The sequence below is a fragment of the Empidonax traillii genome, unplaced genomic scaffold (genome assembly GCF_003031625.1).
Source record: "Empidonax traillii isolate 1590-97213 ecotype Southwest subspecies unplaced genomic scaffold, ASM303162v1 scaffold1158:size169731, whole genome shotgun sequence".
In the NCBI taxonomy this organism is placed as follows: Eukaryota; Metazoa; Chordata; class Aves; order Passeriformes; family Tyrannidae; genus Empidonax; species Empidonax traillii.
In genome coordinates this window covers 10,690-23,099 of record NW_020956351.1, presented here as the reverse complement: position 1 = coordinate 23,099, position 12,410 = coordinate 10,690, and the positions used below count along the sequence as shown (strand labels likewise).

The 12,410-nt window shown below is 59.6% G+C and overlaps 1 protein-coding gene across 1 annotated transcript in view; it reads right to left on the bottom strand.

The window, feature by feature from the left end:
- Positions 1-12,166, bottom strand: part of MLXIPL (MLX interacting protein like) — a 17,612-nt gene extending 5,446 nt beyond the window's left edge. Inside the window, exons 1-9 of the mRNA XM_027905474.1 lie at positions 11,713-12,166; positions 5,668-5,774; positions 5,469-5,551; positions 5,221-5,310; positions 4,951-4,995; positions 4,480-4,678; positions 4,165-4,242; positions 253-425; positions 1-174 (exon numbers count right to left, since the gene is read on the bottom strand). Coding sequence (XP_027761275.1) covers positions 1-174; positions 253-425; positions 4,165-4,242; positions 4,480-4,678; positions 4,951-4,995; positions 5,221-5,310; positions 5,469-5,551; positions 5,668-5,774; positions 11,713-11,969 — 1,206 coding nt within the window. The 5' untranslated portion in view covers positions 11,970-12,166. The remainder of the gene's footprint in view (positions 175-252; positions 426-4,164; positions 4,243-4,479; positions 4,679-4,950; positions 4,996-5,220; positions 5,311-5,468; positions 5,552-5,667; positions 5,775-11,712) is intronic.
- Between the last annotated feature and the right edge of the window lie 244 nt (positions 12,167-12,410).

Below are 12,410 nucleotides of genomic sequence, written 5' to 3'. Positions count from 1 at the left end.
CGGCTCCAGGCTCAGGCACTTGGTGGGGAGGTCGTACTGCAGCGGGGGCTTGTGTCGGAGCTGGGGGTTGAGGCTGCTGGGCACTGCAGAGGAGGGCTCAGGGGGCAGGGGGGCTGGAGGCACCTCGGGGCCCAGGAAGGCGCTGTGCAGGCTGAGCTGGGAGGCACTGCCAGGCTGTGGGAGACACCAGAGGGTCAGGAAGGGTGGCTGGGGCACCGGCCGCCACCAGCTGTGGGCTGGGATTCTGCTCACCTGGAGGAGGGTGCCAGGGGAGAGTGGGGCCTCAGGGCTTGCAGGCAGCCCCCGAGTACCCATCAGGGACCCCCCGGTGTCAAACAGGGGCTCAGCCATGGGCAAGAAGCAGGACGGCTCCTGGTAGCCCAGCTGTGTCTGCGATGGGGGTGTTCGGTGGCTGAAGAAGAGATCTGCAGGGCCAAGTGGAGACACAGTGACTGGCATGAGGGGACCTGCCCAGAGATGGGGAACAAGCACTGGGGCACATAGGGTGGAGCTGTATCCTGTTACTGGCACTGCTGGGGACTTGCCAATCCTCCCTTCACCTTGTGCAGCCGGGGCAGTTCCAACAGATTTGTCACCCAGGGCCAGCCTTGCCACATGCATGGGGACAGGAAAACCTACCCAGAGTGCCACCCAAGGGTGGGTATCCCATTCCTGGTACCCAGCTGGGCTCCTTGTTCTCCAGCCCCCAGCTGCTCCCAGGGGTGTGTGTGTGGGGCTGTATCAGGGGATGGGGCAGGGACCACAATACCCAGGCTGGGGGCACTGCAGGGGAGGATCCAGATGAACATTCCCAAGCCACAGGGGAACGTGGACAGTCCCCTGGAGTGGTGGTGAGTGCTGTCCTCCCCACCCCAGCGCTGCCGTGCGTGCAGCCTGTGGGTAACCACATCCCATGGCCTTCCCGAAGCCGAGCCGCGTGACCCTGCCGCGACTCCCGCTCCCTTCCTGTCTCCTTCCCACAGCCCTGCTCCTTCCGCAGGCCCAGACGCCGCGGCACGGAGGGCTGGCCCGACACTTTGGGCAGCCACCACCTCCCTGGGCACATCAGCCCCATGCCCACCTCGGCTCAGCGCCTGTGCCAGCGCTCGCTCCGGCACTGCCACCGGGAGAGGGGGCAGAGGATGACTCTGGGACTGGGATGGGGCTGCTGGATGATTCCCTGTAGGACAGAGCAGGAGGGCTCGCTGGGTTTGCTGCCTGCCAGCCCCTGGCACAGGCCCTGTGCTGGAGCAGCCACCCTGGGACAGGCACTCGCATCTCCTCTGGGGAGCACCTGGCCATGCTCCCCAGCACTCATCTGGCACTGGTGGTGCCACCTCCAGGCCCTGCTGCCGGCTCTGCCTGCCCGGTGTGTGCAGCCATGCCCAGGGCACCGGCCATAGTCCAGGCTCCAGCACCCAGGGTGCCCTGACCAGGACACACAAAAGCCTGAAACACACCAGAGGAGCAAACACGCCAGCGCCGTGGGATGCCACAGGACTGGGCATGATGATGATTCCAGCATGCCATGTGCTGCCATCTGAGGGAAACAGCAGCATAAGATGGGGCAGAGCTGCTGCTGAGCTGCCCCAGCCAGCCCCTAGACTGCCCCTTCCCTCTGCCAAGGCAGTGGTGAGTCCCTGGGAGCACGGCAGAGCCACTCCTGCCCCTCCATGGGCTGGCACTCAGTGAGTGCCATGATGCTGCCAGGCAGTGTCTCACCATTCCTGGGATGCAGCCCAGCCCCACTCTACCCCCACCTCCACTTAGCCCACACTGGGCTGCCTCTGCCACTGGTACCAAAGCTCCGTGGGTATTTATAGGCATTTCTGGTGCCCAGCTTGTCAGATTTGTGCCTCTTGTGCTTCTTGCTGTGCTACAGGGATGGCGGCCCCTGGGAGCTCTGTCCTCCCTTTCTTCTGCCCCTTCCCCATCCCACAGCTCCTGCCCATGCTCCTCCTCACTGTCACATCACCCTGCCCTTCTCCAGGTAGTGCAGCACGGCCAGGGCACGGTGCTGCTCGAGGGAGAAGAGCCCATGTGGTCAGCACACCACGCCTTTGGCATCCCGCTCGAACCTGAGGCTGCTCTCCGCTGGGATTGGGGCTGCAGAGCCCCTTCCCAACCTAAGGACCCTCCAGCACCGGCCCCGGGCTCTGGGAGAGCCCTGCAGAGCAGCAGAGCAGTGCCACCCCATGGGGACAGCCAGCCCAACCCCCAGAGCCCCCGTGCCCAGCGCGGGTCCTACCTGGAGCGCGGTGCCAGCAGGGCGCGGGGCCGGGCTGCTCCCTCGCCTCTGCCATCGGGACTTCTCCATCCGCCCCGCACCGCGCTCCGGACCCGCCGTGGACACAGATGCTTCCTCATTTGGGGATTGGCTCGCAGGCGCTGACTGGCAGGCGCTGAGCTCTGCCAGGGACACCCGGCACGGTGACAGCCCTGTGACCCCGCGGTGCCCACCCCGCACAGCTCTGCGGGAGGGATCCATGGAAAACTCTGCTGGAAAAGTGGCCTCTGGGACATAATGGGGTTGGTGGCAGCCAGCACCCACCGTTCACCCCCATCTCCTCTCCCCACTGCCCCATGGGGGACATGGCACACACACAGTCCTCGGCTGCAACCCCTCATCATCCAGGGAGCTGCCCCACACGGTGTCCCAGGAAATGTTCCATGTCTAGGACAGAACACCTACCCATGAGTCTCCAAGCACCCCATGGAATGCTGCCCCCAGCAGTCCAGGAGCCACAGCTGGGACCCTGTCCCTGATCCCAGCAGGACGTGGGACCCTCCCCATCCTCAGCAGTGTCCCCATTCTGAGATGCTGGGCACAGGCAGAGCAGGGAAGGACACTGCCCTGTGATTTAGGGGCCTGCAAGTAAGACCCATCCTCTTCCCAGACAGCACCCTGGAGCAAAATGCAGGCCTTTTCCCAGGAAAAAAGCCAACCTGGCTGATACGTTGGTTTAGCTGAGCACTGCTGCGCTCCTGCCATCTGCTTGAGCATGAGGCCATGCTGGGCCCTCAGAGAGGTGCTGGGGCTGTTGCTGTGACACCATGCAGGACCTCCTGGAGGGGGAGGAACACTTCTCAAGGGTCAATTTGACCCCCTTGGAGCCATCCATTGACTGATGTCCATGTGGGGCACCAGGGGACAGGGGGCAAAGGGTCAGCCATGGAGACAGACCCTCTTCCCTGTGTGGTCCACCCTGATGGGACCTCTGGAGAGAACGAGCTGAGGAGGTGCTGGCAGGAGCCTTCCCTCTTCATCCATCCCCAGGGCATCCCACTGCCTGCCCTGTCACACAGAGTGCCCATCCTGCTCCCTTCCAGCATCTGGTCTTGCATCACCCCTCAGCTGTGTGGCGCAAGGGCCCTTGTTTCCTCCTACTGAAGGAAGTGAAGATGGGCCCTGGAGCTCCAGGCTCACATGGGAGCCCAAGGCCACCAGCTACCTGGGAGGGCTTGCAGCCACCAACCCCCCCAGCGTGCCCAGCTCTGGCACATTCGAGGGCAAAGCTGGTCCGCAGGGGTGCCCTGCCCTGGTGTTTGAGGACACTGCTGAGTCCAGGACGTGTCCCAGCTGATCCCATGGCACACAGGGACACTCACGGCTCAGAGCCTGCATGGCAGTGTGGGGGAGGCTGCTATTGCCCCCTTCCTAGTGTTCCCCCCCCACAGCCCCCTGCCCCAGCTGGACACCAGTGCCAGGTTTGTCTCTGGGCAGCCTGGCAGGTACAGTGTCTTGTCCCCAGGGGATGTAGCACAGCCCAGTGCAGGGTCCCAGCCCCCATCCCTGGGGCTGGCTGGGCAGTGAGGTGAGGAGGGGACACAGAACCCAATTGTCCTTCCTCTGTCTGCAGCCAAAACGAGGGGCTTTGGCACTCCTAGAAAGATCCTCTGCTTGTAGAAATCCCCTCCCACAGCTCCTGGCCTGAATTTTCCCAACTCCCTGTGGCTCTGTCCAGGTGCAGGCAAGCACACCAATCCCCTGTCCATGGCCCCTGCCCATCCATGCTGCTTTTCCCATGGCACTGGGTGTCTGGTGCTTCTGCCTGCCCCAACACCTTCCTCTGTAGCCTGGCCAACCCTCTGAGCCCCCATTTTGTGCTGCCACAGGGTGCAGGGCTGTGTGGGATGTGGTACCACATGCAGGCTGGCTCTTACCTGAGATATCCATGTCATCCAGGCTGGGCTGCAGGGGTGCCAAATCCGGCTGTATCATGTCAGCATTCCCAACATACACTGGAAGAGGGCAGAGCTGGAACATCAGGGCCTGGCCACTGCACCCCTAAGACCCCCCTTCAGGGCTGCTCCCACCACTATCTGCCACCCCTCTGCGTCACCCCAGTTACCCTGTGTCACTGGCCCCTTCCCTGGGCAGGGAGGTGGGTGCCCACCCTGTAGGAGAGACAGGACCATCCCATCCCACCACCCTGCTCCTCCTCCACATTCTGCTGGAGCACAGTCTGGGGCACCTACCATCCTCGGGGAGTGCCTGGTGGGTGCTGGGCATCTGTGTCATGGTGAAGAGGGTGTCAGATATGTCTGAGAGGAAGGTGTCCAAGTCAAAGTGCTGCCTGCTCCCGGGCTCCTCTTCCTCATCCCCGAGCAGCATTGGCACCACGTTGCAGAAGAGCTGGTTGCACCATTTCTCTGTTGGCCTCCAGACATCCTCGTCCTGAGTGAGATGGAGCAGAGGAGCCAGCTGGGCACCTCTTGTGGGGAGGGTCCGTGCCTGGCTCCGTGGCTGCTCTCCTTGGCATCCCCCATGCTTCCCACAGTGTTATCACTCTGGCACTCTGCTGCTTCCAGAAAGGTGAATCCAGCATCTCAAGTGCTTGGCATGCCATCCCATGGGGCTTTCCTCTGCCCTTCTCCCAGGCTGCCCGGTGCAGGGGTCTGCACTGTGCCCCTCTTTTCCCTCTCCCCACCCTTTCCCAGCAGACTCACCTGCTTTGGACTGGAGATCTCGCCCTCCCGCGTGGACTTTCGGAGCTGAAGGAGAAGACAGTTTGTGTCACCCCCCAGGCAGGGTGGGTATGGTGTGGGGTAGGGTGAGGGTGGAAGCTCAAGAGGGGCAGCCAGCAGCTCCCTCCCACACCGGCAAGAGCCTGTTACATCCCTCCCTGCCAGCCACAGCTGCAGAGTGGGCACACTGGTGTTCCACCCCACCAGTGGCACTGCCTCAGGATGGGGAGCAGCACGGGCAGAGCCACTCACCCTCTTCTTGTAGTAGATCCTCCACTTGTGGTACTCCCTCATCACCACCTCGATGCGGCGTTTCCAGTACTTGCCCTCCAGCACAACAGCCTGGGGGGGGGGCAGGACAGGGCCTGTCTGAGCCCCCCAGCTCCAACATCCCACAGCCAGGGCTGTTTGTCCCGTGCCATGTCAGAAACACCTTTCCCAGCAGATGGGTCCCCAGCTCCCCACTGTGCCACCCAGACCTGCGAGGGACCCTGCCCTACCTCCGGTTTTCGGTGCTCATCAGCCTCCAACCCCTCCAGAGGGGTGATGAAGCCACACACAGGGTTCTTCCTCCGCTCCACATCTGCACAGGGTAGAGCACAGCTGGCTTTATCCGTGCACCTCTGCATGGCCAGCTCCATCCCCCCCTGGGCACAGCCTGGCTCCTGGCAGAGGGAGCAGGGTCTGGCCCATACTCACACTGGATGTACCACGCTCTCCAGATCGCGTTGTTGAGACGGATTTTATCCCGGCAAAGCAGCCTCAGCCCCTTGAAATTCTTCCACTTGGGTGACACCAGCTTCCCACTGAAACACCAAGCAAAGGGGGGGCTGAGGGGCACCATCCCACAGTCCTTTCTGTTTGGGGTCTCCCTGGGGGGTTGTGCCTCAAGACATGCCTGGGGGAACATGCTTAGGGGTCACCAGCCTGGTGTCAGGTCAGGAGCAGGCACAGCAGTGTGGCTCTGCTACAGGAGGCTTGTCAGGCACCTCTGGGAGCACCGACAGGGGCATTCCCAACTCCTGTGCACCCCGAGACCAGCACAGGCCTAATCCCTGAGCTTCACAGACCCACAGGAGGCTTCTCAAACCCCCAGGATTAAAGCACAGCACACAGAGGAACTGACTCCTTGAGGTTGGAACCCCAGCTCTGAGGAGGGATCCCACTGTTCCTGGCCAGGCCAGCTGTGTCCCAGCCCTAAGGGACAGGAAGGGAAGTCTCCCGCCCAGGCGAGACGCCCGGGGACATGTGCTGTGGTGGCTCTTGCCTCATCATAGCATTTGGGCAGCTATTTCTGACCCTCCTTTTCATGCCAGGAAAGACTTGGAAATGCTGCTCTCAGCTGGGGCAGGCAGGGGCAGCCATGCTGGGGGATCTGGGAAGGCAGGACAGCGCTGGAGGATGTTCAGGACGTTAAGGGACAATTGCCTGTGCCCCAAGACAGACAGAGAGCAAGACCAGCCCTGCCTTCAGCCAGAGCTGCCCTGAGCTCTTCTACACACCCAACCCTGCAAACCTGTGCCCCCCAGCCCCAGCTGGGCTCCCTGCTTCCCATTTCCATGTTCCCAGAGGCAGCTGTGTTTGTTCTACAGCTCGTTGTGGGTGGTGGGGATGTCTCTGATGGGACCTGCATTGGGGGAAGCCTCATTTCACTCATTGTCTTGTTTCCATCCAGCCAAGGGACACAACCCCTGGTGTGCCCCCCCTGGGGAGGTCCTGGGGGTCCTGCTGCCCCAGGGGTCCCTCTGCCTCACTTAGGGGTCACCTCTCCCAGCTCTCCCACCCATCAGGGCATGGCCCCGGTGCAATGCCAGCTGCTCCAGGGGTCCCTCTGAGAAGTGGCTGCAGCCTGCATGGCATCCCTCCCCAGCCAAGAGTCTGTCCCCTAAAGGTCTCAGTGTTGCTCTGAGTTCCGCTTTTCCTTGGCTCATGCAGGAAGCAGGAAAGGTGGAGGCTGGGGTGCTGTATCCCCTGTTCCCAGCCTCTCCTTGGGTGCATCCAGTTGCCTCCAGGCTGTGTCCCCAGGGAGGCGCTGGGGATGAGAATGGTGTAAGAAGCCTCTGTGCTTGTTCATTCGAGCTTGTGAAACCTCCAGGAATTCTCTAACTATGACTTTGGTGGGTTCTGCTTTGACTTGTCTTGAAATCTGCCTCCTGCAGAGGAGGAGGACCGGGGACCCCTCCAGAGCCTGATGCAGGGATGTGTCTGGGACTGGGTGCTCCCACCCACTGGGGGGGATGGGGAGAGTTTCCCAAGGGAGATACAGCCCAACCCATGGCCCCAGGGGCTGGCTCCAGCCTGCAGAGAGTTAAGGACTTGGCTACACGCTGGCCACTCCACTATCACTAGGATTTTGAACTTTCCCCAGCGGCACCAAAGCAAACAGCACGGTGCTGCCAAGTGGAGGAGCCAATGGAAAGGACGGGTTTCCAGGGCACGTGGCCAAATCCTGCTGGTCAAGGCCAGGCTTCTCACCCACAGACAGTTGAAAGGAGCAGCCCAAGGCCTTGGGGTGCAATCAGACACCTTGCTCACGCGTAGGGCCTGTGGGGCCGCGGCCACGGAGCTGCCATGGGGTCTGGAGGCAGAGGCGTGATGCCTTTGGGCTTTGCTGCCAGCTGCCTTTTTTCCCCCCCTCAATGTTCCCTTCATTTTTGGGGCTTATCAGGCTGACCTTTGCTCCCTGCTTTGCCTTGTATAGGGCCCTACCCTTTCCTGACGTTATCTCCCCAGGGAGATGGATGCAAACCCCACAGGTTTTAAACAGGTTGAGGGGCTTGCTGCCCCACACTGTCAGAGGGACTGGGAAACAGATCTCACCCTGGGCTACAGGGTATTTGTGGGATGGGGTGAGGTGGGAGCAGGGCTCAGCCTGGGTCCAACCCCGGTGTGGGTCCACAGCACCTTGTTTGCTCCGTGGCTTATTTACTCACTTTCAGATGTTGGAGTCTCTGATTCTGTGGCAAAATTGGTTTTCTCCCCATCAGCAGCAAAAGAAACAGGGGCTGCACAAAGATAAATGAGTGGCAGCAGGAGGGGAAGAGCTGAGCTGAGGGTCCCCTGGCAGGGACAAGCCTGCTCATCCCTTCCAAGGAGCAGGATTCCTGTGGGGCTATCAGAGCCCCCCTCGATCCCTGGGCTGTGGGACACCGCTGGTCCTGGGGCTGGCAGAAAGGAGGACGGTGTTCCCTGCACGCTCATCTTCCATTTCTCACAAATTTTACTACCATGGTCATGTATTTTCTGGAATTTTGATGTTCTAAAATCCAGAGTCTGGCAAAGAAAGTTAAAAATCTGACCACGGTTTCCCTGGGAAGTGCCCCCTAAGGGAAAAATGGCTGTGTTCAAATTCACCTTCCACTACCTAAACAAGCTGTTTCCTTCACTGTGGATGAAGCAGCTGCTGTGCCAGCTGTGGTGGGACTGAACTCAGCCCAGGGGGGGATCCAGGGATGGTGTTGAACAAAGGTGTTGATAGAATGTGCTGGGATGATGTCAGGACCTGCTCTGTGCGTGCTCCAAGCACAGATGGAACAGACATTTTCCTGTCCCAGATGAGAAGGGAAGGCATTGAAAAACTCGTGCAAAAAGTCACCTGAGAGCTGGAGAGTTACAAGCCAAGCTACACCTCCACAGCCAGTTATTTTGGTGGTGTCTGGAGGTATGACCCCCCAGTGCATCAGTGTGGGAACTGCAGCACACCAGCCCAGCCCCTCCACACCATCCCTGGACAAGATCAGCCCCAAAACCCCTGGGAATGACAGAGAAAAGGCTCACAGCTCCCTGACACTAATGACAGCACAAGCACAGTGCAGTGTGGGTGGGTTTAGCTCGAGCAGGAGAGACTTTGCCCCTGGAAGGGGGGGTGGGTCTTCTGCCAGAAGGAAATGAGGAGAGGAAAGCTCAGACTGTGCATCCCTGGGGTCTCTATCTGGTGCTCGCTGCCCCTGTGGGAGTGTTTAAGGCACTGTGAACTAGAAAATCAATCAGAGAGTGTGTTGAAGCCAGAGCAGCAATTCCCCCTCCGCCAGGGGAGACACAGAGCCTGCCAGGAGGATGAATTAGCAGGGAACTGGCACACAAGCTGCCTTGTTTTGAATCTCAAGAGGGGCAGAGTGGATACTCCAGGTCAGTTCCCAGTCTAATGTCCCTACCTGCCGAATCTCTCCCTCGTTACTTACGGGGAGAAGAGGAGGTTCATCCACACCACACTCTGGGAACAGCTCCAGGGAGCTGAGGCAGATGTGTGCCAGGTAAGACCACGAGAGGCTGCAGTTTGCAGCTCCCAGCCTGCCCCCCAGTTTTTCTCCTTTCAGGAGGATGTTCCCCAGGTCAGTGATTCCTGGGAATGTGTCATGGGAAGGGTTGTAAGCCCAGATGGTTCAGTTCCACACTCAGCCTTTTGGGGAAGGAGGGGCAGCCAGGTGAGCTGCAGGGAGAAACATCACCCACTGGAGAAAAAACTATCTAAGGAAGGGATTCCAGAAATGAAGGCTGTTGCAGGAGAAGGAGTAGGAGAGAATCATTAAGCCTTTCTCAGGAGAGCTGCTATAAGTGTCCTGGAATATGGGTAAAAAGGAACTGTTTCATCCCAGCCTCCAGCACCATGAGGAAGACTCTGGAGCAGGGATTGCCTCTCTTTGAGGGATCTGAGGGAACAAGTTACTGCTGGAAGCAAACCTTGATGTGGAGAGAGTGCTTCTTTCCCAGCAAGGAGGTGATGCACTGTCCTGCCCAGGAGGGGAAAATAAGTCAAATTCCCTGTGGTGATTGCTCAGGCTGAGACAGGACTACCATAATATCTGTGAAATGCCCAGGAGGAATGCTGGAGAGGGCAGGAATTACAGCTATAGTCATTGAAAAATGTTCAGGGAAAGTTTAGTGAGTGGCCCTTGAAAGGGCTGCAGATAGCAAGGGATGTGAGGCTGCAGCAGTCACAGCTCATCAGGAGTGGGACAGTTCCCCTCTGCTCCACACTGTGATGGCCAAGGCTGGATACTGTGCCCAGACTGATTTCCTGGTCCTAGAGGGAGGTTCACAAACCAGAGGGATCCCAGAGGAGGGTGTTCAGATGGTTGGGGATTAAGGCACATGGCAGAAGAGGAGGGAGAGGGATGGGTTTGTTCATCCTGAAGAAGGTGATGAGAGAATCTACTTACTGCCACCAGGTACACTAGTCGGAACAGGGCAACTCCAGCTAAGGCCATGGACAGCACTCCTCCCTGTGAGAGCGGGGCAGCCCTGGGGAGGCTGGAACAGGGTGGGCTCACATCTGTCAGTAATGGCCCTGAACAACCTGACCTGGCTTTGGACCCAGCCCTGCCCTGCAAAGGAGTTGGGTGATGAATTCCAAAGGGACCTCCCAGCTGACACCTTTCTGTGGTGGTTCCTCCTTGGTTAGGGAGTTAGTTTGCAATAAACTGTGGCTGCTCTCCTGAGGATTGGAGGACCTTGGGCTGGTGACTCCAACTGTGATGAACCAACCCCTGTCTGGGGAACCTGCCTGGGATGGAAGGTGTGAAATGGCAGGAGATGCAGAGAAGTATCAAATCAGATGAGACCAAATGTAGAGGTGCACCAAGGACCTTTGAACTGCATTTTCCCACTCTGGTACCTTTCTCCAGCTGCTGCCTACAGGGGTGTCAAAATGTATTAGCAAGGAAAAGGCTGAGACAGCTGGGGGTGTCCACCCAGGAGATGAGAAGGCTCCAGGGAGGCCTCAGAGCCCCTTCCAGTGAATAAAGGGGTTCCAGATGAGCTGGAGAGGGACTTTGGCAGTAACCACGTATTCCATCACACGGAGCACTCAAGGACCTCAAGGCAAACCTGAGACCTCAGGCCCTGGATGAGACCCTGAATGAGGAGGAAGGCAATGGGCACCTCTTCAAGGCTACGTTGCTGAGCTTTTGCTTTCATGCAGCATCAGCAGCACATTGTTATTCCAGGTTTCCACCTGGGATATTGTAATTCCAGGTTTCCTTCCTTTGGGAAGGCTATGTAGTTTTGTGCTGACTTGAACAAGTCCCACTGATGCTCTCCTGGAGAGAAGTCACAACCTGGGGGCTTGTCAAAGGTGGGATCTGCCTTCAAGAGTGTGGACCAAGATACCAAGAGACATGTTGCAGTCTGTCCTGTTGTCACTAAGGAGCTGCCCAGCAGGGCTTGGGTGATTTGTGTGGCAGGGGAATGATGCAGTCACCCATCGAATTTAGCAGGAAAGAAGGAGAGAAGCTTTTTGGAGACCCTGGACAAAAGCCCGTGCAGCCATCCAGCCCTGAGTGCTGCTGCTCCTGCTTGTCATGGAATAATCTCAGGACATGCGGACAGAGTCAAGGACAGAAGGCAGGACTCCTGCTCTGGGCTGGATTGCCAAAGACTGAGTGCTGGCTGCCCACGGGGTCACTGCTGCTCTGTGGGGTGCACAGGGTCTGGCCACGAGGGTGCCTCAGCTGAGCACAGCGACACCGGATCTCATGGGGAAGCGGAGCAGAGCCAAGCTACACGTGAAAAGAGGAGGAACTTCTCACCTGGCTCCATGGCCAACAACCCAGCACCAGCTCTTTCTCCCCAGAACCTTCCAGGATGGTATTTTCTGAGCACATGGCACTTACAGCCCATGGAGAAGAGGAGGACGATGTCAGCTGGCAACAAGGCCCTGGCTGTGCAGCAGGGATCAACCCCTCGTGCCTTCAGAGAGCTGGGGGCCCATGACACACCTGCCAGAGTGAGGGCTCTGGGACTCACCTGTACTCCAGGCTCATGCACTCGAAGAGCCGTGTGAGGGTCGGGTCGATGCTCCGGGGGTCGGCGCGGTGGTGCCACCGCCGGGGCAGCGCGTCGCTGTGCGGGGACGACACCATGAAGTGGCCGCTGTGGATGACCTGGGAGGGGTTCTGTGCCCCGGCACCGGGTCCTGTGCCACCCACAACCGCATCCTCGGAGTCAGAGTCGGAGTCAGAGACAGGGCAGGCTCCCGGGAGCCCCACCTGAGCTCCTGCCATCGCCTGGGGCCTGCTGGGGAGCCCTTATGGACCTGTCCCAGTGCTGTGATCCATGTCCTGGGCGTGCCAGAGCCTACGGACACTGTGTTGGCATCGAGCTGGTGCCGCTGGACTCCCCTCAGCACAGGACACCTTCACCGCAGCTCCTCCCGGGCGCCTCCTCCACGCTGCCCGCGCTGTCCGCTCCACGCGCCGGGGTTCAGTGGTTGGTTTTGCCCGGCGGTTTCAACGACTGGTTCGCCAGGGTTCAGCAGGTGCTTTGCCGAGGTTCAGCGGTTGGTTTGCCGGGGTGGTTCGTCACCAGCCCTACTTATAGTGCCGGTGGCTGGTCCCGCCCATGGCACACCGACATCAGGTCATGGCACTCTGCCACGGGCGCTTCAGCTCCACGCCACCCTCCTGTCCCTGACGACCCCGGCTTTTCTGTCCCCCCCCCTAAGG